The following is a 25674-nucleotide window of genomic DNA, read 5'->3' on the forward strand; positions in this document are numbered from 1 at the left end:
CCAAAATCTTATTTCCTATTCCATTCTATCTTCTTAAACCTGGATACTCTTATCATCTCAGTATTATCTTAATTATATAATTAAAAGACTACTTTGGAATGAGAAAAGTTTGATGCAAACTTTTTCACTCAGGATAAGTTACCTAAAAGTCAATCTTCTCTGTAAAAACTGAATATTTATGAGATTACTGTAAGGATTAAAAGGGATTAATATGTGAGGTTGTATGGCTTACCCAAGGTAACACTGACAGAAAAGGTTGAGAGACAGGATTTGAACCTAGGTCAGTTTAACTCCTCAAAATCCTTACCTCTTTCCCTACACCAAGCTGCGACTACTATGCCATGCAGATTAAAAAATGCAAGCAGGATGGGCCTAGCCATCTGAGAAATCATAGAAGAATAGCCTTCGTGCTATATTCAGTGACAGTTTTTTTCAAGAAAAGTCATAAAATACTCTTAGCTGTGAACAGCATGAGGCTTTTCAATAAGTAGCTTTGGTTATATGTAAAATGGCTAAAACCAGCTACAGTGTAGGAAAAAGACCAATTGATAGCTTAGCCTTGGCCATTACACACAGCTTAGTATAATAATTTATAAACAAAGTATATTCTTTGAAAGAATAGATGATGGATAAAAGTATAACATGCAGCTTGTTTATACTTTATTTTTTGAAGACTTGACTGAGAAATCTGGTGGAATCCAGCAGAGAATGGAGGCATTTTCTCTTGCCTTTTCAAAACTGTTGTTCTCAAGTATCAGTACTTCTCAAGTTTTTCCACCAAATAGTACAGGAGAGTAAACATGTATCTCTAGGGGGTCCAGAGTGAGTAACTGATTCCCAAAAAACCAGTTCTCTGAAGCTGCATGTATATCCTTAAAGTTTATGTAAAATTTGCATTGTTACAGAATTTATATCATATTGACAGCAACTGTTTTAAAATCATATAATAGGGGCGCCTGGGTAGTTCACTTGGTTAAGCGTCCAACTCTTGATTTTGACTCAGGTCATGATCTCACAGTCATGAGATCTATCCATCGATCGAGCCCCACGTCAGGCTATGCACTGGGTGGGAAGTCTGCTTGAGATGCTCTCACTCTCTCTCTCCCCCTTTCCCTCTGCCCCTCCCCCACTCTCTCAAAAAAGTAGAATAAAATAAAATAAAATAAAATAAAATAAAATAAAATAAGTAAAATAAAATAATTAGGAGGAAAAACCTCCAAGTATTTCCTACCTCACTCCTGGGGTAAGGAAAGCAAGGCTATTGCATACAGTCTACCAATTTCAGGAAACTGATCTTAATTAAAATACCAGTGACCAAAGAGATTCAGCATCCAGAGTTTTCACTCTGTCGTGGTTTCACAGTATTTGGGGAACTCCAAATTATTTACATATGCAGCTACAAATGGCCAATTAGCTGGTAAAGAGGCAGCTCATTGCAACACTTTCAGACTACTGTTAAGGAAAATTTAACCACATTTTATTTTTTTCTGAATGATCAAATCATTTGTATCATTGACTAATTAAAAGCATCTCCTTTTTATACTCAAAATATGAAACACCTTTAGAAGCAAGATACAGATGATGACTTTTTAATTTTGTCACCAATGCTGTAATTTTTTTCACATATGGAGCATTACAGTTCTTGTTAATGAGATAATTCATATGCCAGAAAATTTATCCTTTTAAAGTATAAAATTCAGTGCTTTGTAATTGTGCAAATATCAACACTATCCAATTTTAGAACATTTCCATCACCCCAAAATAAACCCTGTATCCATGAGCAGTCACTCCCCAATCCCAACCTAGCCTGTAACACTAGTCTACTAATCTACATTGTCTCTAGATTTGCCTATTCTAGACATTTTGTATAAATAAATTTATATAATGGGTGGCCTTTTCTGTCCAGCTTTTTTCATTTCACATATTTCAAGATTCATCCATGTTATAGTTCAAGGACTCATTCCTTTTTTGGCTCAATAATATCCTATTGTGTGGTTATATCACATTGTGTTTATCCATTCATCAGACGATGGGCCCTTGGGTTGTTTCACCTTTTTGGCTATTATGAATAATGTTGCTATGAACATTTGTGTACAATTTTTTATGTGGACATACAGTTTTAATTCACTTGAGTAGATATATAGGAGTGGAAGCACTGGATAATTACTTAACTTTTTGAAATACTACTATACTGTTTTTCAGAGCAAGCACATTATTTTATATTCCCCACAGCAGTATATGAGGGCTTGACTTCTCCACATCCTTGCCAACACTTGTTATTGCCCAGCATTAAATTTTAAATGTTTCAAGTCTCCTCAACTCTTTTCATCCAACTCTCTTCACTTTCATCACAATGATCTTGTCATGTCTCAAATACAATAAAAATATTTATCATTTTAGTTTTTTCTTTAATGTTTATTTTTGAGAGAGAGAAAGAGAGAGGGGGACAGGAGATCTGAAGCAGGCTCAGCACTGATAGCAGAGCCCCTCGTGGAGCTTGAACCCATAAACCATGAGATCATGACCTGAGCCAAGTCAGACACTTAACCCACTAAACCATTCATCCGATAAAACATTCATCATTTTACTCTAAACATTCATCCTTGAAAAAATGTTACATAAATCAACTTTAGAAGCCATTCTTTTTATTAGGTTAAGTATTTAATTCTTTTATTTTATCCAGTTTCCCTACTTCTATCACTGTCTGCCTAGCAATTAAAATAATTAACTATTTTATTCTTTATTGATTTGTCTGTCTCTCACAGAATATAAGGACCGTGAAGGCTGATACCTTGTTTGTCTACATTTCCTCCACTGTATCACCATGGATAATAGTTGCAAGTACACAGTACTTGCTCAATAAATATTTCTGAAATAAACACATGAATAAATAAGTATATACTTCTGTATAGCTTGATTTTTTTTTTACAACTAGCAAATATTCACAGCTTATATATTTTAGAAATAATAACATTTTTTAAATTCACTGGTTACAAATGCATAAGAAAACAAAACAAAAATAAAAACGTGGACCTAAAAGTCACCAAGGAACCACACACACTCTGATTGGGTTCAGTGGACCAGCACCAGCCATGCAGGCCAGTGACATTAGCACTATCTATTTTCACAGAAGTAGGGAGCCCTCCTTGTGCATTCTGCCTGCAACAATACAACACGCTTCCCAATAACCTGAAGTATCAAATTTTCTACATACTTTCAAAAGACAAAAACCTTCTCTGATGGATTTTATGGCAAATAAACACTATCTACCCCAACGCCTCCTCCAACCACTAATCCGACCATCACAGGAAAGCAGAATTCTGACTAATTTTTCTTGCACAAGCATGTAACAGAACACCTTCCCACAAGATCTTTGTAAAACTGATGCTCCAAGAAAGTGCGCCATAATTGTCCTGTGGCTCCTGAATGCTTTCTGGTATTATGCCACATAGCCCTTAGGGGAGGTGTACTTGGTATGAGAAGTATGAAAATATGTGACTACTGGTGCTTTCCATATGAAAGAATTCTAATTAAAACAAAATTTTTAAGGGCATCTGGATGGCTCAGTCTGTTAAGCTTCTGACTTTGCTCAGGTCATGATCTTGTTCATGAGTTTGAGTCTCACATCAGGCTCTGTGCTGACGGCTTGGAGCCTGGAGCCTGCTGCTGGTTTTCTCTGTCTCGCAAAAATAAAGATACTAAAAAAATTTTTTTAAATAAAGGAAATTTTGCTTTCTCAAAAAGTATTATTTTTAAATGGCTACAATCACCTGTGCCCTTCTAATTCATACTGAGGTCTAGTTCATTAACATGAATAATCTGTAAAAAATAACTATAGAATATCAAAAAGATTTGTTTTTGCAACCCCTTGGGAGACAGAGGTAATAATTAATAATGGTCACACCAGGCAAACTGACCCCAGCATCTAGGATATTAACCTCAACACTATACTGTTTAACCAAGCAGCCTCCCTTCTATCTTATCACCCATTTTCAAGAGCCTTATGAAACAAATAATTGTCTTTTCAAGGCAGGAAGTAAAAACAGGAATAGTAAACTATCCCCCAAGGTAAACTGAACTCAGCTCACCCGTTAAAATCCACTGTTCCACTTGGGTTACTTCCATTCAATATATTGGTCAGTAGACTGCAAATTTATGTTAGGATGCAGCAAGTCTACATGGGACACCAGATGGGTAAAAACTGGGTAAGGTGGGTTTCACCTCAAATATGTTATTATATTACCATTCATGTATTAATCAAAGGAAGGTAAAAACATGCTTACTCATAGCAGCTTTTCCAAAAAAATTGTTCATCACATTCCCTTTCCCTGGTGCCTTGTTGCCTGCAGAAGATACCTAGAAGCAGAAAACACATATGATTTTTTTTTAAGTGTCTAGGCTGTTCTTCAAGTCGGAGTCTTAAAAATCTCTTCAATTGCAGGGCACATTGTCACGATGGCACAGTCCCTATATAATCATGCCAAAGTATGTCAGCGTGAGATGTAAGAACAAATCCACACCAGAGTATCTGATGTTAATCTCCAAAGCTTAGTTACTCATAGTTCTTACAGAATTATTACCCATGAATGTGTCTAAACTTTGAGTATATTTAAAAACTGCTTAGTTTGATAGAATTAAAACAGATCAGAGGCAGTATGATACACAACAAGGGAACCTCCAAAATGTTACATTTGTTATTATCAGAAGTGGATTTGAATTCTGGTTGTGCCATGTAATAGCAATCTGATATCCAGGCAATTAGCCCTTAGTTTCACCACCTACAAAACGGAGATCTCTTCCTCACAGAATAGTTAGGAGGATTTAAGCAAAGATCAAACTACTGGCACACAGTAGTTCTATAAATGTTAGGGGTTTTCCCTCCACTCCCCTCTCCTTTTCCAAAGCAGACGCCAAAAATCACAATGATGGTAATAACAATAATAACGATAATTATGGGGTGCCTGGGTGGCTCAGTTGGTTAAGCGTCTGACTTTAGCTCAGGTCACGATCTCCTGGTTCATGACTTCGAGCCCCGCATCAGAGTCTCTGCTGAGCCCACTTCTGATCCTCTGTCCCCCTCTCTCTGCCCCTCCCTGACTCGTTTTCTCTCTCAAAAATAACTAAACCTTAAAAAATAACAATAATTATGCTTTTCTGGAGTATTTTTTAATAGTTTTTAATGAGACTTTTCTTAAGTCAATGCACTTAAGTTAGTTCAGATGTGTGAACAATAAATAAGGGAAGCAGATGAAGAAAAAAACAAGAAAAATTCATAAAACAGAATGAGAATGTTAAATACACTAGGAAGAAAGGCATACATGGCAAAGCTCAGAATATAAGATGTTCCCAAAATGACATATTGCTAATATACGATTCCTGGCACTTTATGGTTTTCAAGTGTTCTCACGTGCATGATTTCAATTGGCTTGCAAAACAATCTTGTGATGTGCACAGGACCATTTGACAGAAGAATCCAAAGCTTGGTGAGAAGCATTTTCAAAAGAAAAAGGACAATTTCAGACGAGAATATCAAGAATTAAAGGATTCAGACCACAATGGAAAAACTAGACTATATTATTATATATTGGAACCTTATGTGATTAAACTACAATGCTCTTCTAGTTACCCATTCTGAGCTATAAAGACATCTTTAAACTTATATTTGTTACCTCTTTAGCCTCTGTTTTGGTTTCCTTGTTGGCTTCTTGGGTTTTAGAAGCAGCTTTAGAGGCAAACATTCCCATTATTCCCTTGGGCTGCTGTAAAATCTGTTTGGAGGTAGGTGGACTATGACCATTGGTTGTCAACTCATTATTGGCTTGTGTCTCACTTGATACTTGAAGATCTGACTGCTCAAACTTTTCGGAAGATGAGGATTCAGCAGGAGCTCTGGGAACTGCAGCTGCACATTGTATGGCACTAAACCTGAAGTTGGAAATGTTACATTAATTTCAAAGTCTTGCTTCTTCCACACAATACTTTCTACCTCTAACACTATTAAATTAGAAAAGTTTAGAACTAAAATGGATTTTAGAAATTATTTTGTGCAGGGGTGGCTGGGTGGCTTGGTCAGTTAAGCGTCTGACTCTTGATTTCGGCTCAGGTCATGATCTCACTGTTCGTGAGTTTGAGCCTGGCCACGGGCTCTGTGCTGGCAGTGTGGAGCCTGCCTGGGATTCTGTCTCCTCCTGTCTCCCCCTCTCTCTCTGTCCTTCCCTTGCTTGCTTTCTCTCAAAAATAAGTAAAAACTCTAATTTAGATAGAGAAAAAAGTATTGGAGAGATGTTGAGAGACTTGTCCTAGATTATACATCTAGTCAGTAACAGAACTAGGACTGGAATCTGAGGTCTTCTACCATACTATATTGAACATCTTACTTTTTTGAAGAAAGCACCCCAATTCAAAACAGTAAGAATATACCAAAAAATAACAAAAGATTAGTAATGTCAACATCCTTGGGAAATCAAATGGTTATCTCTTGTGTTTAAAGACCTTCACCTTACAGAGCTACGTATGCAATAAATATTGACTGAACCAAAATTACGAGCTTTAAATATTAATAAAATTCCTGGCAACTCTCCTGGCCAGAGTGGGTCATGCTTTAAAACAAGGAAGAAGCTGGGAACAGAGCCACTGGCTCCTATGACCTGTGGTCCTTTATTGTCATTTGTTAAAAATTTCTAATAACACCCACTAACAGCACCAGACAAGTATGCCCAAAGCCAAGTGAAGAAATGTGGAACGGTATGCATGGCATATTAAAGGGAGCATTCATCTCTTCTATAATCATCGTAGATGTGCCTTGTTCACACAAATCCCAGTTGTGCTTAAAGCAAAGTTCCTCAACTTTTCTGACAAAGAAAAACATTTTATTTCCCCCAGTCTTTAGCTTACTGGGAGTAGGTGAGAGCTCCTTGGAGGTAGGGAAGGGTACTATTCATCTTTTGTATTTTAGGTACCCAGTACAAGGCCTGGCACATAGAAATACGTGTGAAAGAATGAGAACTGAAGTCCCTGGCAGTGAGGCTTCTGGTTTCTCTCCCTTCTTTAATGTATCACCTCCACTTGAGGTGGGAAAAGTTAAGAAAGAAACTATGTGGTAATAGTAATCATTCGAGAGATCAACCAGGCACAACTTCTAGATTAACTGGCCTAAGAAAAAAGTCCCTGATACATCATTTAATTTCAGAAGTAACCTTAGACTGAGCAGCCCCAAAGCTGAGTCTATAGCTCCAAAATCTTCCCCTGATTTATTAGAGTCCACTTCAGAAAACCCCACACTAACACAAATATTTTGTGCATCAGAGTTAAGAACAGACGGAAATCATTTCCTTGTACCCACTAGTCTTCCTCTCTGGCCTTGCAGTGCTTCCATGTACACAGAAAAAAGCAATGGTTTATTTCATTGTCAACATCTGAAGTTGGCCCTGAAACAACTCTTTCTCCATTTGGTCTACATTCCACACCTTAGGGTCAGGACCAGAACTGGCAATAAGGAAGAGACCAAGTTAGGCTGGGAACATGTCCGAAGAGAGAAGAATCTGCTCAGTCCTAAAATTTCAACTTTCTTCCTGTCACAGCACTTCTTAAAACACACGAAACAATGAGTCAGATTTCAGTTGGCCCATAATTCTCAAGGACAATTACAAACTTCTTTATTGGAGATAAATTCTTCACATTTCTACCCATTATACTTTAAGTATTTAAGTAAGGTTTCATTAAAGTGCTTCCTATTACCACATTTCTACTTTGCCATGTTTACTTTAGTGGTCCCTGAGTAAATATCATTTCGAACTTCTGAGTCCCCTTTATTCCTGTTTGTCTACTCAGATACAATAGAAGAACTGATTTTTAGAGCTTGACATGCCACAACTAGATTTTAATACAGATTATTTTTGAAATCTAATAGCACAATTTACATAAACCTATCAGGATATTCATCTTTTCTTGTAGTCCTTCCCTAAGAAACACCACTTATCAGGGTGCCTGGGTGGCTCAGTCGGTTAAGCATCCAACTTCGGATCATGACTCAGGTCATGATCTCACAATTTGTGGCTTCAGGCCCTGCATCAGGCTCTGTGCTGACAGCTCAGAGCCTGGAGCCTGCTTCGGATTCTGTGTCTCCCTGTCTCTCTGCCCCTCCCCCACTCATGCTCTGTCTCTCTTTCAAAAATAAACACTAAAAAAATTTTAAAAACCCCACCACTTATTACTCTAGCTATAGAATTATAGTTATTTATTTAATAAATATTTGTGTGCCTATTAAGGTTTGAGCGGTAGAGTAAAAGAACTAATGTCTATCATCAATTCACTCAACAGTTACTTACTAAATGCTTACCATTTGCCAGGCACCATTTTTTGGTCACAAAATAGACACAATCCCTGTTCTCATGGAACTTACAGAAACTATGTTTGGCAAGTCTCTATTTCTCCTCAAGGACCTGGCTGTATCAGTTACCCCATCTCCCCCAGTAGCTTCAACCATTTCTTCTCTTATGGCTCTTTCTGAATAGTACAAGTTCAGGGCATTCTCAACAATGTATATATTCTCTCTCAGTCTCAAATCCTCTTTAGCTACCTCTCTCTTTCTCCATTTTACAGTCCAATTTCCTGAAAAGACTTGTCCATTTTTGCTGTCCCACTTTATCATGCTCCCATTTACTCAGTTCACCAGATTCTGGCCACTCCATGGAAAAGCCTCTTACCAAGGCCATCACTAAATCCAATGGACACTTTTCAGTTCCTATTCTACTTTGCTTCTCAGTAAGATATGATATTGCCAATCAGTCCCTACCTCTTAAAACTCTTTCCTTGCTTTTAGAGCCCCCTATATTCTCGTGATTTTCCTCTCATCTCTAGCTGCTCCCATTTAGGCTCCTCTTCTCTTGCCCATCCCTTGAAAAGTGGCTATCTTTAAATAGCGCTTACTACGTATCAAACACTGTTCTAAGTGTTTTATATATATTCATTCATTTACTCCTCAATAACCTGTTGAGCTTTGTACCATTGTTAGCTTCATTTTACTGATGAGGAGACGGAGGCACAGAGAAGTTCAATAATTTGCTTAAGGTTATACAGCTAGTAACCATGGCCTCGAGTTTTACTTTCTGCCCTCCTTCATTCTACGCATTCTCTGTGAATGACTGTATCTACTGCTGTGTCCCAATTAATTACCTATTTTCTCTGATTCCAAAATCTCTATCTTCATGCCAGATTTCTCTCCTTAGCTCTAGACTCACCTATCTATTGCATGGACATCTTCACTTGGACTCCCCACAGGCTTCTCAAACTCAACATGTCCAAACCCAATTCACCATTTTTCCTTCTGCCCGCAAGCTTACTCCTCCCCACATATTCCCTTTCTTACTGGTAACACCATCACCCAATTCAGCCACCAAGTCAGATATACGGTTATCATCCTTAACATCATGAACACCCCCACCCAGCCACATACACACACCTGGTCTCCAAGCGTGACAACATCCAGGTTTTGACAGCATGACACTCTAACCTTCATACCTCTTCACCCTCGACACAACTACTATACTTCAGATAACTGTCATCTCCACCCTGAATCACTGCAACATCTCTCTTCACTGATGGCTTTGTCTCCCGATTATTCCCTTCTGATCGATGTTCACCATCTTATTGCAGCCAAGTGATCTTTTTTTTTTTTTTAATATTTATTTTTGAATGAGAGGAAGAAAACAAGCACAAGCAGGAGAGGAACAGAGAGAGAGAAAGAGAATCTCAAGCAGGCTCTGCGCTTTCAGCACAGAGCCTGATGTGGGGCTTGATCCTACAAACCATGAGATCATGACCTGAGCCAAAATCAAGAGTTGGACACTTAATTGACTGAGCCACCTGGGTGCCCCAAGTGATCTTTCTATAAATGCAGCTCTGATCATTTCACCCATCTGCTTCAAAATCTTCAGTGGCTCCCCAGTGCCCTCAGAATAAAGTCGAAACTCTTTAACCTACTAGTCAAAGTGTAGACTGTGAGTCCTACTTTAGTCTTATATTTCATTATTTCCTACCTCTCAGTCTAAGTCCAGCCATAGAAAATGACTTTGGTTCCACACAAGCACCATGTTTCCTCACAGTTCTGTCCTCACTCTTCTACTTCTCCTTTTACTGGCTACTTCTACTTGGGCCTTAAGGCCTTGACTTAAATGTCACACCCTCTAGGAAGCCTTCTCTCTTTTGCCTCATCACTCCACCCCACCCAAAAGTGAGGGATGAGTGTCCGTGGGAAATCAAATAGCTATGTCCTGGGTTAGGCGATTATAAGGAAAGCATGCATTCTCCTAACCCAGGACATAGCTATTTGATTTCCCACCTATCCCGCTTTTTTGTTTGAAGAATATTCTTGCTCATGGGAGTTGAGGAGGGTAATCAGTCATTGTTCATGACGTCTTGAGGAGGCCACTACGGTGGAGATCACTCAGAGGGCTATGAGAAGAGCAGGCCAGAAAGCAGTGTTCTGCTTTGCAATGCGTTCCCTATAATCTCCTAACACAGGCCCTAGCTATTTGATTTCCCACAAATGCCCCCCAAACAGCCTCCCTCAGTATTACTCCTATTATAGCACTGTCACGCTATAATGTAAGTGTTTACTATAGGACCATCAGTTCCATAAGCAGGTACTGGGCCATATTCACTTTACAGTGTGTGGCATGTCATAGGTACTCATCAGAACTTTGTGGAATGAATTCAAATGATCTCACTTAGTACCTATCAAAGTAGTAGGTGCTTAATATGTCTGGGGAACTGATTTGAACTCTTAATAAAACCCCACAAAGTAGGTATTACTATTTAAAAGTTTTAAAATGAATTTAATTTAAAAATGAAAAAGCCAAAACTCAAAGAGTTTAAGTAATTGGCCCAAAACCACCAGGCTATTAAGCAGCAAAGCCACAACACAAGCCTGTGCATTATGGTCCATCACCTCACTGAAAACGATATAAAGTACAAAAACAAACAAGATGTGATCCTGGCTGTGGAAGATCAACTGCTTTTGGATGGAAGGTAGAGGGATAACAAATTAGAAATAGTTTTTGAAGGACGTTTACACTGGTTCCTGAAAAATGGGTAGGATTCAGACAAGCAGAGACTGGGGTAAGGGAGTAATGAGGGGGCACAACAAACATTTCTGGTAGCGGTGACAGGATAAATACATGAGAAATAGATTTATGGGGAGTCCACTGGGGTTTTCAATATGGGTTGTGGCTGCTATTTTTCACCTTATGATGTACTAATAAAACCAGGCATGTGTCTTACTGCAAGATAAATGGGGTTTTACTAGACTTGGCATTCACTCTTAAGAGGCAGCCACTGTGTAAACATCTTACAAAATCAATTCGTAAAGAAGCCCACAAGGAACATTAAGGAGCTCACTTGCTGCAGTTCTGCAAGTTGCTTTTAAGGATGTCATAGTCGGTATTGAACAGAGGCCCACTGTCCTTTAGCATGGCTTTCTGGATGCTGTACACATGGATGCTGGCAGTCACAGCTAGCTTGGACTTCACTGCTACAAGTCAACAGGAAAAGCAGTCTGTTAATACACAAACTTCATAGCATGTGGGGACTTTAACAAGAAACCCTTCTGCATTAAAACCATTTGCAATCTGTGGTGGTCCAAAAAGCCCTAAAAGGCCAAAGAGTCACATACACAGTATAACATCAACTCTTTTTTCTATAACGGGGACATCATGACAAGGTAGGTAGTGGTGAGTCAGTCCTAAGTACCACACCTGTGAGGGTATCACTCATCCAGTGGACATTCGGTAAACATTAATGAATGATTGATGATGACTATGATGTTTTGGTTTTTTTTTTTTCAGTCAGGGAAGAATCTTTAGCATATAACTGAAGAATAATTTCTACCTGAGAAGACTCAATTATGTAATTCAATTTTTGTGCAGACAAAGCAACTCTATAACAAAAATACTAACCAGGTAAGTCTGCAGAGGAGAAACACAGAAGAACATCACAAGAACAAATGTTAGATTCCACGAAGAAAGGGAATGTGCTTGAGTCTCCAGCACGTAGCACAGAGCCTGACAGAGTATAAATACTCATGATATATCTACTGAATGAATAAATCTCACTTTGCCTACCACTGTGGGAATTCACAAAGAAAAAATTGGACATCTCCACCACCCAAAATACCTCAGAGTTCTTTTGTAAGAAAATGACACCACTGGTGGGAGTCTTTATATAGGAAGTACAACAGTACAAGTTTTGTCTTGAGACAAAGGTCCAGATCATGTGGACCCTGTCATAAAATCCCTTTGAACTGGATTTTTAAATAGAACCATAGCATTAATAATTTTGAAATGGGAAGATAAATTTAATTTAGAAGTTCTATTAAATCTTTCTGACTTTGGAAAAGCAATCTTTAGTTTTCTTCCTAAAAAACTGTCCTGGAACACAAAACAGTATTTAAAAAAATTTTTTTTTTTTTTTTTTCACCGTTTATTTATTTTTGGGACAGAGAGAGACAGAGCATGAACAGGGGAGGGGCAGAGAGAGAGGGAGACACAGAATCGGAAACAGGCTCCAGGCTCCGAGCCATCAGCCCAGAGCCTGACGCGGGGCTCGAACTCCCGGACCGCGAGATCGTGACCTGGCTGAAGTCGGACGCTCAACCGACTGCGCCACCCAGGCGCCCCAACAAAACAGTATTTAGAGACTACTGTCTTTTTACAGTTGATGAGGTGTTCCACATGTTATTCATGAGTTTTTTTGAAAGAATCACATGAGCTTTGAAATCCGGTGATAAAAGTGCTTTATAAATGTCAGCAGCTACTGGTCTTAAAAATGGGAAGTTAGGGGCGCCTGGGTGGCGCAGTCGGTTAAGCGTCCGACTTCAGCCAGGTCACGATCTCACGGTCCGTGAGTTCGAGCCCCGCGTCAGGCTCCGTGCTGATGGCTCGGAGCCTGGAGCCTGTTTCCGATTCTGTGTCTCCCTCTCTCTCTGCCCCTCCCCCGTTCATGCTCTGTCTCTCTCTGTCCCAAAAATAAAAAAAAAAAAAAAAAAAAAATGGGAAGTTAGGCAGATGTGGTATCCTATTTTAACATGTTTCAGAAACTACTAATAAAAGGAATATTCAGCTCTTCAGTTAAATAGCTAAATATATTGTATGCAGATGCTAGGGGCAGATTTTTTTCTGTACCTACATTGATCCCAAAAGAGGAAAATCTTGCTAAGTTGCTAAAACACTTACCTTCCAATTTATCTTCTCTCACTACTGCAACCTTGTGGCACTGTAAGGAAATAACATCTCATTAGTGTTTAAAGTAATAGTACAACTTCCAGTTTGAAAGTTTCTTTGCTGGTAATTCAGTTGCACTTTGATGTGAAATTACAAACATTAGGTACCCATAAAAATCTGTATTACAGTTTCATAAAGTCAGGCTTATTTTTTAACTTAAGCTGTTTACTTTAAAACTTCATCAGGTTAAGGAAAGTGATAGAATATACATATCAACAATACAATGAAAAACCAAACAAATGGCAGCCCTCAGCTCACAGTGCTGCCAGCCCACAGGTCCCAAACCACAGAACAGGGTGAGTGTGCAACCAGGCCAAAGCCCCCTTTCTGTGCAGCCCGGGCCTCCTGAATGCAGTGATCATGGTGGCACCGAGCTCGGGCAAGGTGTGTCATCGCACATCACAAAATACTTTGAGCTGAAGCCCCTCTCCCACAGGGACCCACTCTGAGACAATGGGCTTGGGATACAGAAATTGGTTAGCCAAGACTTTCACTAAACAAGGGAAGCTCATTTCAGACAATGTCATGACTCAGCTTGGCCCTTTGTGAGCTGAAAAATCTCACCCAACATAGCTGGGTATTAGATAGTTTTCCAAGGACACTTCCACAAGCAGAAGCCCTGGATCGTTTATCAGATAGACATGGTGATTAATCTGAACATGCCCTTTGAGGTCATTAAACAACACCTCACTCCTTGCTAAATTCATCCACCTAGCCACCCGCCCTACAACATCAAATTCATCCCTCCCAAAACCGTGATGATCTGACTGGAGCACCTATCATCCAGTGTGAGAATAACAGATCAGAAATGGTTCTCAAGAGATGGAAGGCTTACAAAACCCAAACAGAACTGGTCCTGGAATATTACCTACCAGACAAAAGGGGTGTAGGATACATTCTCCACAACAGAAACTGATAAGATCTGGCCCTATGTATATGCTTCCCTACAAACAAAATTTCCACAAATGAACCAGAAAGCATCAGTTACTTCATGAGGAAAACCGCATTTACCTAGTAAGATGAGCAGAAGCTCCTCATCCATGCATTTAGAAGCTCCTTATCCTAAGACTGGCATGTATGAATTCTTTGAGAATTCTATTAGTTTCATTTCTACTGATTTTATCTGGAAATTAAGGATGTGTCAAATGAGTGAAATATGAAGATTCATCTTTTGAAATTATCTAGTGTTTTATCCAGTAATCTGTGGATGTGCAATTGAAAAACATCAGAAATGTCTAAACTTAAAAAAAAAAAAAAAAAGTTTTTAATGTTTTTTAAGTTTATTTATTTTTGAAAGAGAGAAATAAAGCACCCATGCATGAGGTGGGGAAGGGCAGAGAGAGAGGATACCAGGCAGGCTCCACATTGTCAACACGGAGCCAGAAGTGGGGCTTGAACCCACAAACCATGAGATCAAGACCTGAGCCAAAATCAAGAGTCGGATGCTTAACTGATTGAGCCACCGAGGCGGCCCTAAAAAAAAAATCTTTTAGAGCAAATTAAAAAAGCAATTGGTAGTAACCTAACATTTGTTCAGAAGAATAAGTGGTTGATAAAGTTTCCTTACTTTATGGAAAAGAAACAAAAAAATTCCATATTATTTGGGGAAAGTATCTTATGAGGGGCTTTTGCATAGACTGATGCAAAAAAAAAAAAAAAAAAGCATCTTCAGCACTGTGGTATATGGCTTTGTGAGATATTATGTCTATAAAATTCCAAGAAAAAAAAAAACTGGATTTACAGATTAGTTGCAGGATGCAAATTCACTGCTACCTATACACTAAGATACTTATAAACTAGTCACATATGCTGTATTTATTTTGTCATTAAACATACCTTCAGTTTACTCGAATTTTCAATTTACTAAAAAAAGTATTAATTAGCACATAAGAAAGTTCATTTTCCTAAGACTGTTCTTTTGAAAATACATGTGCACTGAGGGATGATTTACATCAGAAACAGACAGAAGTTCTTGCAAAAACACCAAAGCTGAATTTTCAACAGAAAATGTAAGTAAAGTCTTATGTTTTCAAATATTATTGAGTTTAAAAATTTGTGCTTTAGGATCTACTTGCTAGTTTGCTTTGTAATCAAAATGTAAGATCTGCCTTGTAATTAATAAATTAATTACAAGAAGAAGAATAAAAGAAAACCCATGGCACAAGGAAACAGAAATAGATCATGTATGCTTGAGGAAAATTCCCTTGATACATATAACAATCATAATTAGTAAACAGCTATAGCAATTAAAAGCATTTACATGACAGGCTGAAAAAGACCAAAAAATAACTGAGTTTGCTGAGTTCTTTATTCCTAATCAAAGAAGTTGACACCTGCTAGCATTCACTGCCATAGTTATGGCCACTGTTATTTGGCAGGAAGAAACTCTACCGGTGAGTATAATCTGAGTTGCCATATTAAAATGAAAATGATTTGATCCCTTAGTGGGGTAATAAGGATGCTTGCTTACGTCCTGTGGGGCATTTGAGAGCTAGAGGAGAAACGTGACTCTTGAATGGTGTATTTACTCTTAATGTACTTGGTGCTAAATCAAATGAAACAAGTCCTTGTACAAGCTGTTATTAACTGCCTTTGAAAATGTAGCCCATTTTATTCCAGGCACTCAAAATACAAATGCCAGCAAGTGGTTCTTATGTATTTTGTGGAGGAAAAAAACTTACTTTCCTTTCTTCTGATTTTTAAAACTTCAATGTTGATCTTTCAAAATGGACCAAGGCTTTTAAGGATTATAGTAAACATTTCATTCTTCACAAAATTTTCTATAACGCCTTATTTGAATGTTAACATTATGTGCTTTCTAAAAATGTTGTGAACTCTTAAACTTATGAATTATCACTAGGTTATCAGGCATGCATTAGTATTAACGTATTAGAATAAAACTCCATTTTTTTTAAGTATATTTATTTTTGAGATAGAGACAGTACGAGCCAGGGAGGGACAGAGACAGGGGAGAGAGAGAATCCCAAGCAGGCTTCATGATGTCAGCACAGAGCCCAATGTGGGGCTCAATCTCATGAACTGTGAGATCATGACCTGAGTCAAAATCAAGAGTTGGACGCTTAACCAACCGAGCCACCCAGGTGCTCCTTTGAATAAAACTAAATTTTAAAACAGTGAAAAATAAACACAAGAAAATGAACACAGCATCTCAAATAGTGTGAGTAAAAGAACCTCTTACTAAGTTTTGTAAAAAGAAGTAATATATAATCATATGGAACCAAATACAAATTGGATCTGTCTCTCACAGATTAGAATAAATTCTAAACTAAGCAGAGATTTAAGTGTAAAGAATAAAACCATACATATACTAGTAGAAAATATGGGTGAATTCTTCTATAAACAGATAAATTCTACTATAAAGTGATATGAGAATGAGGAAAAGTTTCCTAACTATAAACAATAAGAAGAATTTAAATAATCTATAAAAACTAACAAATGTACAATTTTTAGATGACAAAAATAAAATTTAAGCCAAAGTACAAAGAGAAATGATAAAGTGGGAAAAATACCTGCAACTCATATCACAAAGGGTTAATATATAGCTTCTAAAATAGAGGAAATAAACTCCTTTAGAAAAAATAGGCAAGAGGTATGAAGACAATTCATAGGAAAAGAAACACAAATGACCCCGAAACATATGACAACATGCATTATATAGAAAAGGGACTCTCATACATTACTGGTAGGAATGAAAAATGGAGAAGTATTTGGCAATTACCCAACAAAAGTACATACGCATCCTAACAATCCTAGGAAACGCAACCTTAAAAGTGGCAAAAATATTAAAAAAAAAAAAAAACACACGTTAACTATAGCACAATTTGTAAAGGCCATGTATTGTAAATAACTCCAAAAACTATCAATAAGGGATTGTTGAAAAACCTAAAGTATTATCAATGTAGCATCAGGTGGCTGTAATAAGGAATGAGGAATATTTTGGGGCGCCTGACTGGCTCAGTTGAAAGAGCATGTGACTCTGGGTCTCCAGGTCATGAGTTCAAGCCTCATGTTGGGTGTATAGATTGCTTAATAAATAAACTTAAAAAAAAAAAAAAAAAAAGGAATATTTCTATAACTACTATGGAATAATGTTCAGGATCTACTGTAGGTAAAAAAGCAAAACGTAAAATAGGGACTATAGTATGAAAACTTTTATCTAAGAAAGGGAGTAATAAAGGGGCACCTAAGTGACTCAGTCAGTTGAGCATCCAACTCGATTTCAGCTCAGGCTGTGATTCCAAGGTTGTGGGATCAAGCTCCATGTCAGGCTCCGCACTGAACGTGGAGCCTGCTTAAGATTCTCTCTCCCTCTGCCCCTCTCCCCCACACTTGCACTCTCTCTCTTAAAAAAAAGGGAGGGGGGAGTAATAGAATATATATTTGCATATATTAAAAATATATACAACAACAACGGAATAGAAGCAGAATCTATTAAAATAATTACCTGTCAGGAAAAGTAGGGAACCTAAAAATTGAAAGTGGGAAAAAATTTGAATTTAACTAGATACTTAATTGGTGGCTTATCCACAGAGAGGAGTTATTGCAAGTGACTCTAAAACACAGGCTGATTGGGGTGCCTGGGTGGCTCAGTTGGTTAAGCATCTGACTCTTGAGTTTGGCTCAGGTCATAATCTCAGTTTGTGAGATCAAGCCCCGCCTCGGGCTCTACACTAAAAGCGCAGAGCCTGCTTTGGATTCTCTCTCTCCACCCCTCCCCTGTTCACACACTCTCTCTCTCAAAACAAATAAGCTTTTAATTTTTTTTTTTTTTTTTTTCAACGTTTATTTATTTTTGGGACAGAGAGAGACAGAGCACGAATGGGGGAGGGGCAGAGAGAGAGGGAGACACAGAATCAGAAACAGGCTCCAGGCTCTGAGCCATCAGCCCAGAGCCTGATGCGGGGCTCGAACTCCCGGACCGCGAGATCGTGACCTGGCTGAAGTCGGACGCTTAACCGACTGCGCCACCCAGGCGCCCCAAAACAAATAAGCTTTTAATAAAAATAAAAAATAAAAAAATAAAATACTAGCTGATTGTGCATCCCTAGTAAGATATATCCTACAGACAAAAGGAACTGCAAAGAAATCTTAACCTGTTTTTGGTAATCATATTAAAGATAGTTTTGCTTTACTAAAGCAAATATTTTTCAGTATTTTAACATATTTATGAATGTTAGGAACTACCAAAACTCATATAACATAAGAGAAAAAAAGCAGTATAAAATCAACTAAATTTTTTTTCAAAAGTGTAATTTTTATAAACTGGGTATATTAGTATGTTTTCATAATGCATTTTCTCCTTAAAAAAACAAAGGTCAGGGTGCCTGGGTGGCTCAGTTGGTTAAGTGTCCAACTTCGGCTCAGGTCATGTTCTTGGGTTCGAGACGCATGTTGGGCTCTGTGCTGACAGCTCAGAGCCTGAAGCCTGCTTCGGATTCTGTGTCTCCCTCTCTCTGCCCCTCCCCAACTTGTTCTCTCGCTCACTCTCTCAAAAATAAACAAAGATTAAAAAAAAAAAAAAAAAAGTCATTCCGAAAAATGTTAGGTTCTATAAAACTGTACCAAAAAAATTACACAGCTAATTAGAAGAGCAGCATTAGGAATTAACCACTCACTTATGCAATTTTCTAAGTAAGGCCCTACAAACAAAAATGGGTACCTTCCGGAGAAAATGTGGACGGCCTAAAGAGTTCAGTGTGGCTAAATGCTGCCTGAGGGGATACTGGCAGTTGAAATGCCAACTTGCTTATGCTAAACAATGCACACCAGGGTAGAGGTCTGATTCGGTGGGTTCCTCTTAGCAGTCCATCGCCTTAACCACTCGGCCACCTCGTCCCACTCAGTGGGTTCCTCTTAAGATGGACACAGGGGTGGGGTGCCTGGGTGGCTCAGTAGGTTAAGCATCTGACTTCAGCTCTGGTCATGATCTCACTCAAAATTTTATGAATATGTCAACATACATATTTTTCTTTCAGATTCTCAAAGGAATCAGTGATCAAAAAAAAAGAATAAAAACCACTGCTTTAAAGGAACACAAGGGGTGACTGAGTGGCTCAGTCAGTTAAACATCCGACTTCAGCTCAGGTCATGATCTCGTGGTCTGTGAGTTTGAGCCCTGCATTGGTGTCTGTGCTGACAGCTCAGAGGCTGGAGCTTGTTTCCTATTCTATGTCTCCCTTTCTTTCTGCCCCTCCCCTGCTCACACTCTGTCTCTCTCTCTCTCACAAATAAATAAATATTAAAATAGTAATAATAAAAAAAAAGGAACACAATTATTCTAAGGTAAAGAACTGGTAAGACTAGGGGCACCTGGGTGGCTCAGTCAGTTGAGTATCTGACTCTTGACTTTGGCTCACGTCATGATCCCAGGGTCATGGGATCTAGCCCCATGTTGGGCTCCATGCTGGGCATGGAGCCTGCTTAAGATTCTCTCTCTCTCTCTGCCCTTCTCCCCCACTCATGCTCTCTAAAATAAAAAGATAAATAAAAAAAATGGACATGACTAGATTGAAGGCAACAACTAATTAAAGAAAGAGAGGGGGGCAGGGTGCCTGGGTGGCTCAGTCAGTTGAGTGTCTGACTTTGGCTCAGGTCATATTCTTGCAATTCGTGGGTTCGAGCCCCGCATCAGGCTCTGTGCTGACACCTCAGAGGCTGGAGCCTGCTTCAGATTCTGTGTGCCCCTCCCCTGCTTGCACTCTGTCTCTGTCTCTCTCTCAAAAAATAAGCATTTAAAAAAGTAATAAATAAATAAAAGGGCTTTGCCTTATAGAAAAAACAAAAGAAAAGAAAGAGGGTGGGTTAGTTAAACCTAGAAACAAAAGGAAAGAAGACATTCAGATGCAAACTTGGGCAGTATTCACTCTAAAGCTATGTGTGGAAAGGATTCTGGTGGCAGGTTTATTTCTGAAAGCAAATAAATCAGGTCTGCTTAATTTTGTGTTTCTGATGTATAATGACATCTGATTCTGTCTACACTTATAAACACCTTGTTATCACCTGGCTTGCCAAATAGCTTACCAATGAGGAAAGAATATGCTGGTCACAGAATATAAGGATCTGATCCCATAGCAGTTGTTTCTCCTTATAAATTACTAAATTGCCAATCTAGTTTTAATGTTTGTTTATTTTTGACAGAGAGAGAGAGAGAGAGAGAGAGACAGACAGAGCATGAGTTGGGGAGAGGCAGAGAGAGAGGGAGACACAGAATTCGAAGCAGGCTCCAGGCTCCGAGCTGTCAGCACAGAGCCCAACGCGGGGCTTGAACTCACAGACTGTGAGATCATGACCTGAGCCGAAGTCGGATGCTCAACCGACTGAGCCACTTAGGCACCCCAAGTTTTAAATTTCACATGCTTGGGACTCTTGCTACAAAATGACCCCAGTCAATATATTGATAAATCAGGCTTTTCTGAGCCGAGGGCTCTAAGGGAAAGTCAAAAGAAAGAGAAAAACTTAAACATTAGTGGATATCTGAGCAGGAAATCTAATCCTTGGGCTAAGTTCTATGGAGCTGATGGTGGTGGTAGTGGAAGCAAAAGAACTTTCAGATTTGAGATTTGGGGAAGTGAGAACAGAAAAGGTGTCCTTTACTTTTGGGAGGAAGACAGAGAGGAGAAATTATCAAAGTTCCCAAGGATCAGTCTAGTGAAGAAGAAGGAACGAGTTGTCTCAGCAGAGCTTCTGATGCCCTCATCCAGGCATGACAGTAATAGAATGATCCTTGAGCCCTCAAGAGGGACAGGAAAGTAGCTAAGATAAGTCAGCAGACCTGAAAAAGCTTTGTGTTCTGGATGATAAAAACACAGCAGTGACCTGTGCTGATGAATGACCAGATATCAGATGAGACTATAAATAGATACAGGAGAATAAAGGTGTTCCTGGCCTATGCTTCTGCACTGCATTAGCTCAGTCCCCTATTAACACCTCTGTCCCTCAGCCACTCAGACATAAGCCTACCAAAATGAAATTTTTCAAAATTTTAAACTGAAATCAAACTCAGTTTAAAAATAAATAAAACTGGACTTTCTGAACACCCAAGTTGTGGCTGGACATCTGAACAGGATGAAAATTAACCATCACTGTCCCCAGTACACTTTGAAGAGGAAGAAAGGAATAGCAGAGCAGTCTCCTAATCTTGTTGCCTAGGAAAACTGAATAATCATGATACTCTCTCTGCATCACAGCCAAGATATTACCCAAACTTAGAGTTTTAGGTTCAGTCTAAAAATCCAAAATAATCAGCATCTTGAAGTTTCCCTTTAAAATTTCCGTAATACTGAATCCTACTGTTTTCCCTTGTGTTATGTTACGTAACATGGTTTATAACTCAAACATACTCCAGCTCATAAGATTCTGACAACTTACAGAATGTCCATTCTGAATGAGACTGCCAGACACTAAATAGGTGACATGCAGCTGGGCTCCTGAATTCTCCTTTCGCTTCCTTTCAACATAATCATACAGCATCCTGTTCCAAACAAAAGGCACAAGTCATTATTAGTAAGTTTTTACCCCATCAACTCTTAATTCATGACTTAAGAGTTAAATATATAAAATCTGATGGTCCATCAAATTTTTACAGAATATTTTGATCCATCCCATAGACAGAGAGTTAAAAAAAAATGGACTTTAAACAGGACATACAGGTTTGGATCAACTTGTATGGAGTTAGCACAGTAACAACAACACTCAGTGGATACAACAATGAATCAAGAAAAAGTTCAGTCACTAACTATCCTGGATAAGTTAATTTTTCTAGGCCTCTTAACCCTAAGATATAAAACGAGGGGAATCGGTGACTCTTAGCCTGGGGTTCTTGTGGCCATCTCTAACCCTCCACTCCCTAAACTGAAAGCAAGATACACATGTGTTTTTGAAAGGAGACAGTTCAGGGTTAATAGATTCTCAAAGGGATTACTCTAAAACAGTAAGAACCACTATGTAGATGATCATAAGTGTCTCATTCTGAAATTCAAATTTTTTTTTTTTTTTTTAAGTTTATTTATTTTTGGGACAGAGAGAGACAGAGCATGAACGGGGGAGGGGCAGAGAGAGAGGGAGACACAGAATCGGAAACAGGCTCCAGGCTCTGAGCCATCAGCCCAGAGCCCGACGCGGGGCTCGAACTCACGGACCGCGAGATCGTGACCTGGCTGAAGTCGGACGCTTAACCGACTGCGCCACCCAGGCGCCCCTGAAATTCAAATTTTATGTTCGCTCAGACGCAATGCTGTTTCAGAACTGCAGAATGTAACAGCTTACTCACACTGCCCAGTATTCAGAATATTCATTAACCTGAAATTGCCACTCAATGTAGAAATAAAATCGCTTTTAATGTTTTTTTAATTTTAATGTTTATTTATTTTTTAGAGAGACACAGAGCATGAATGGGGGAGGGGAAGAGAGAAAGCGAGACACAGAATCCTAAGCAGGCTGCAGGCTCTGAGCTGTCAGCACAGAGACTGGTGCGGGGCTCAAACTCATGAACTGTGAAATCATGACCTGAATTGAAGTCAGATGCTTAACAAACTGAGCCACCCAGATGCCCCAATATTGCTTTTAGTAGTATCCCTAAACTAATTTTTATCTTTATGTCCCAGCAAGTATCCGAAGTTGACTCCCCTTAACTTAGTTTAACAAAATAATTTAACAAAAACAACAACAGAGGCATAGCATTTGTGTCTTTTATTTCAAGAAACATTTACTGTGCCTCTGATATGTCACACTTCTGCCAAGGACAGCTAAATACTGAAAAATTCCAAGGGAAACTCAACCTACACTGTTGACCACTCTTCTTGAAGCATCTGCTCTCTTAGCTTCCATGATCCCATGCCCCATTGAGTCTCCTGCTACCCCTTTCAACTGCCTTTGCCCCACTTCCTGCACAGACTTGACCATCTCCTCCTATTCCATGCTGCTGGAGTTCTGCTGTCAGCTATCTTTTCCCTCTAAAAATTAGAGTGACCAATGATCTGGGTATGCCTGGATCTGAGGGGTTTCCTGAGACATGAACTTTTAGTGTTAAAACAGACAGACAGTCCTGGGGACACCAGGATGGTTGGTCACCTAACTACATATTCTCATTTTGGTCTATTTCATTCACCCCATGGTTTCATTTATTCCTAACGACAACATCATCGGCTCAAACCACCCAAACCAGAAATCTGGAGTCATTATCCTTCACTTCTCCCTGTCTAGTGAGTTACCAGATCTCATTAGGTCTTCCTCCTAAGTAATTCTTGACTCCAGGCCCCAAATCTCTTAACTGGACTATTTCAAGTGTTAATTCTGCCCTGCCCCTTTACCATTCATTATCCACAAGGCCACCATGGTGAAGCTTTAAAAATGCAAATCATCTGATCAACAAAATTTTACTTTATGTTCTATTTCTAGAGGATAGAGCAGTGAACAGAGGAATCCAAATTCCTACCCTTACGCTGTGGAAAAGAAAGACAAACAATAAACTAACAAATAAGTAAATATATGTCAGGCAGTAGTGAATCTATGAAAAAAAAAAAAAAAATAAAGGTAAGGAGAATATAACTAGCCTGAGAAGTTCTGTGATTTTATATAAGATGATTAGGGAAGACCTCATAGCAGAACCCTTCGTGAAAGTAAGGGAGCCACCAATGTGGATATCTTGGGGAAAAATGTTCCAGGCAGACAGACTAAAAATGTAAAGGCTCTGAGGCAAGAATATAAGTAAGCAAAGTTCAAGAACAGAGAAGAGGCAAGTGTGGAGGAAGAAGAGTGGTGCCAGACTTGCAGGGCTTTATGACCCCACGTAGGACTTTAAGCACGGAAGTCATTAGAAGCTTTAGAACAGAATTAACAGGATCTCACCTTTTAGAAGGATTCCTCACTGCTGTGTGGAGAATATACTGTTGAGGGGAAAGGGAGGAAACAGAGACTAGTGAGGAGGCTACTGCAGTAATCCCGGCTAGAGGTGATGGTGGGCTCAGACCAGGACGTTAGTAATGGAGGTAGTGATTAATGGGTGAATTCTAGGTACATTTTAAAGGAAGAAACAACAGAATTTGCTGGTGGATTGACTGTGGGGTATGAGAGAAAGGAGTCAAAGATGATTGGACCAAGCAGCTCAAAGAATGAAGTTGTCATTCACTGAGATGGGGAAAAACAGGTGTTGGGAGAGAAATTAGGAGCTGGGTTTAGAGGCATGTTAAATCTGAAATGCCTATTAGTCAATAAGTGATGTTGAAAGGTAATTGGATACTCTTGTCTGAAATCTTACTCCTTGTTCCAAAGTTCTCAGTCTTTTCCTAGCCCCTAAGGATTGACTCCAACACTCTACCAATGACAGGTAAGACCCTTCTTGTTCTGGCCCCTGTATCTCTCACCATTCTCCCACACTCACTATTTTCAACCTTAGGAAACATTCTGCAGTTCCCCCTTGCTCTTTGGTATGCCCTCCCTCTGCCTAGAATGCTCTTCTCAGACCTCATCTACCTAACTCCTCATCAAGACAGCAGCTCAGTTATCATCTCCTGTATGAAGCCTTCCCTAATACCACCTAGGCTAGCAGGGTATCCCTGCCTTCTAAGTTCTAACAGAACCTATGCCATACCTATTAGAGCACTTATCACACTATATTCTAACTACTTCATTATATATCTGCCATCCCCACTAGACTATAAGCTCCCCGAGGACAAAAATGTGCCCTATTCAGGGGTGCCTGGGTGGCGCAGTCAGTCAAGTGTCTGACTCTTGATGTAGGCTCAGATCAAGATCTCACAGTTCGTGAAATCGAGCCCCAAGGTGGGCTCTGTGCTGACAGCACGGATTCTCTCCCCTTCTCTCTCTGCCTGTCTCCCACTCACACTGTCTCTGTCTCTCTCAAAATAAAAGAAATAAACTTTAAAAAAATTAAAGAATAATTTCCAGGGGCACCTGGCTGGCTCAGTCACTAGAGCATGTGACTCTTGATCTTGGGGTTGTAAGTTTGAGCCCCACGTTGGATATAGAGATTACTTAAAAATAAAATCTTTACAAATACAATAATAATTTCTGCATATCTTTTAAGTCTCTAAGATATGTTTATCTAACTGTATTACACCAAACATTTTACCTTTACTGACAAAATATGCAAAATACTCTTAAATATCAACGATACACTTCCCTACACATGATTAACTATACTTTCCCATTTTAATTTTCCCTAGAATGAATACAGTATATAGTCTACAATGCCTTCCCAAATCTATTTTAATTCTTTTTTTTTAATTTAAAACCACTTTTTTCAATGTTTATTTTTGAGAGAGAGAGACAGAGCATGAGTGGGGGAGGAGCAGAGGGAGAGGGAGACACAGAATCCAAAACAGGGTCCAGGCTCTGAGCCGTCAGCACAGAGACCGAT

The 25674-nt window shown here is 39.1% G+C and overlaps 1 protein-coding gene and 1 pseudogene across 2 annotated transcripts in view; one reads left to right on the top strand and one right to left on the bottom strand.

Moving 5' to 3' along the window:
* Positions 1-25674, bottom strand: part of POLD3 (DNA polymerase delta 3, accessory subunit) — a 52586-nt gene that overhangs the window by 19228 nt on the left and 7684 nt on the right. For both annotated transcript variants that reach the window (XM_045484039.1, XM_045484040.1), the window contains exons 3-7: positions 21666-21768; positions 13230-13269; positions 11398-11530; positions 5670-5925; positions 4284-4356 (exon numbers count right to left, since the gene is read on the bottom strand). In XM_045484039.1, the coding sequence (XP_045339995.1) occupies positions 4284-4356; positions 5670-5925; positions 11398-11530; positions 13230-13269; positions 21666-21768 (605 nt within the window). The remainder of the gene's footprint in view (positions 1-4283; positions 4357-5669; positions 5926-11397; positions 11531-13229; positions 13270-21665; positions 21769-25674) is intronic.
* On the top strand, positions 13501-14610 carry LOC123602188 (annotated as a pseudogene).

This window comes from Leopardus geoffroyi, chromosome D1 (assembly GCF_018350155.1).
Source record: "Leopardus geoffroyi isolate Oge1 chromosome D1, O.geoffroyi_Oge1_pat1.0, whole genome shotgun sequence".
Lineage (NCBI taxonomy): Eukaryota > Metazoa > Chordata > Mammalia > Carnivora > Felidae > Leopardus > Leopardus geoffroyi.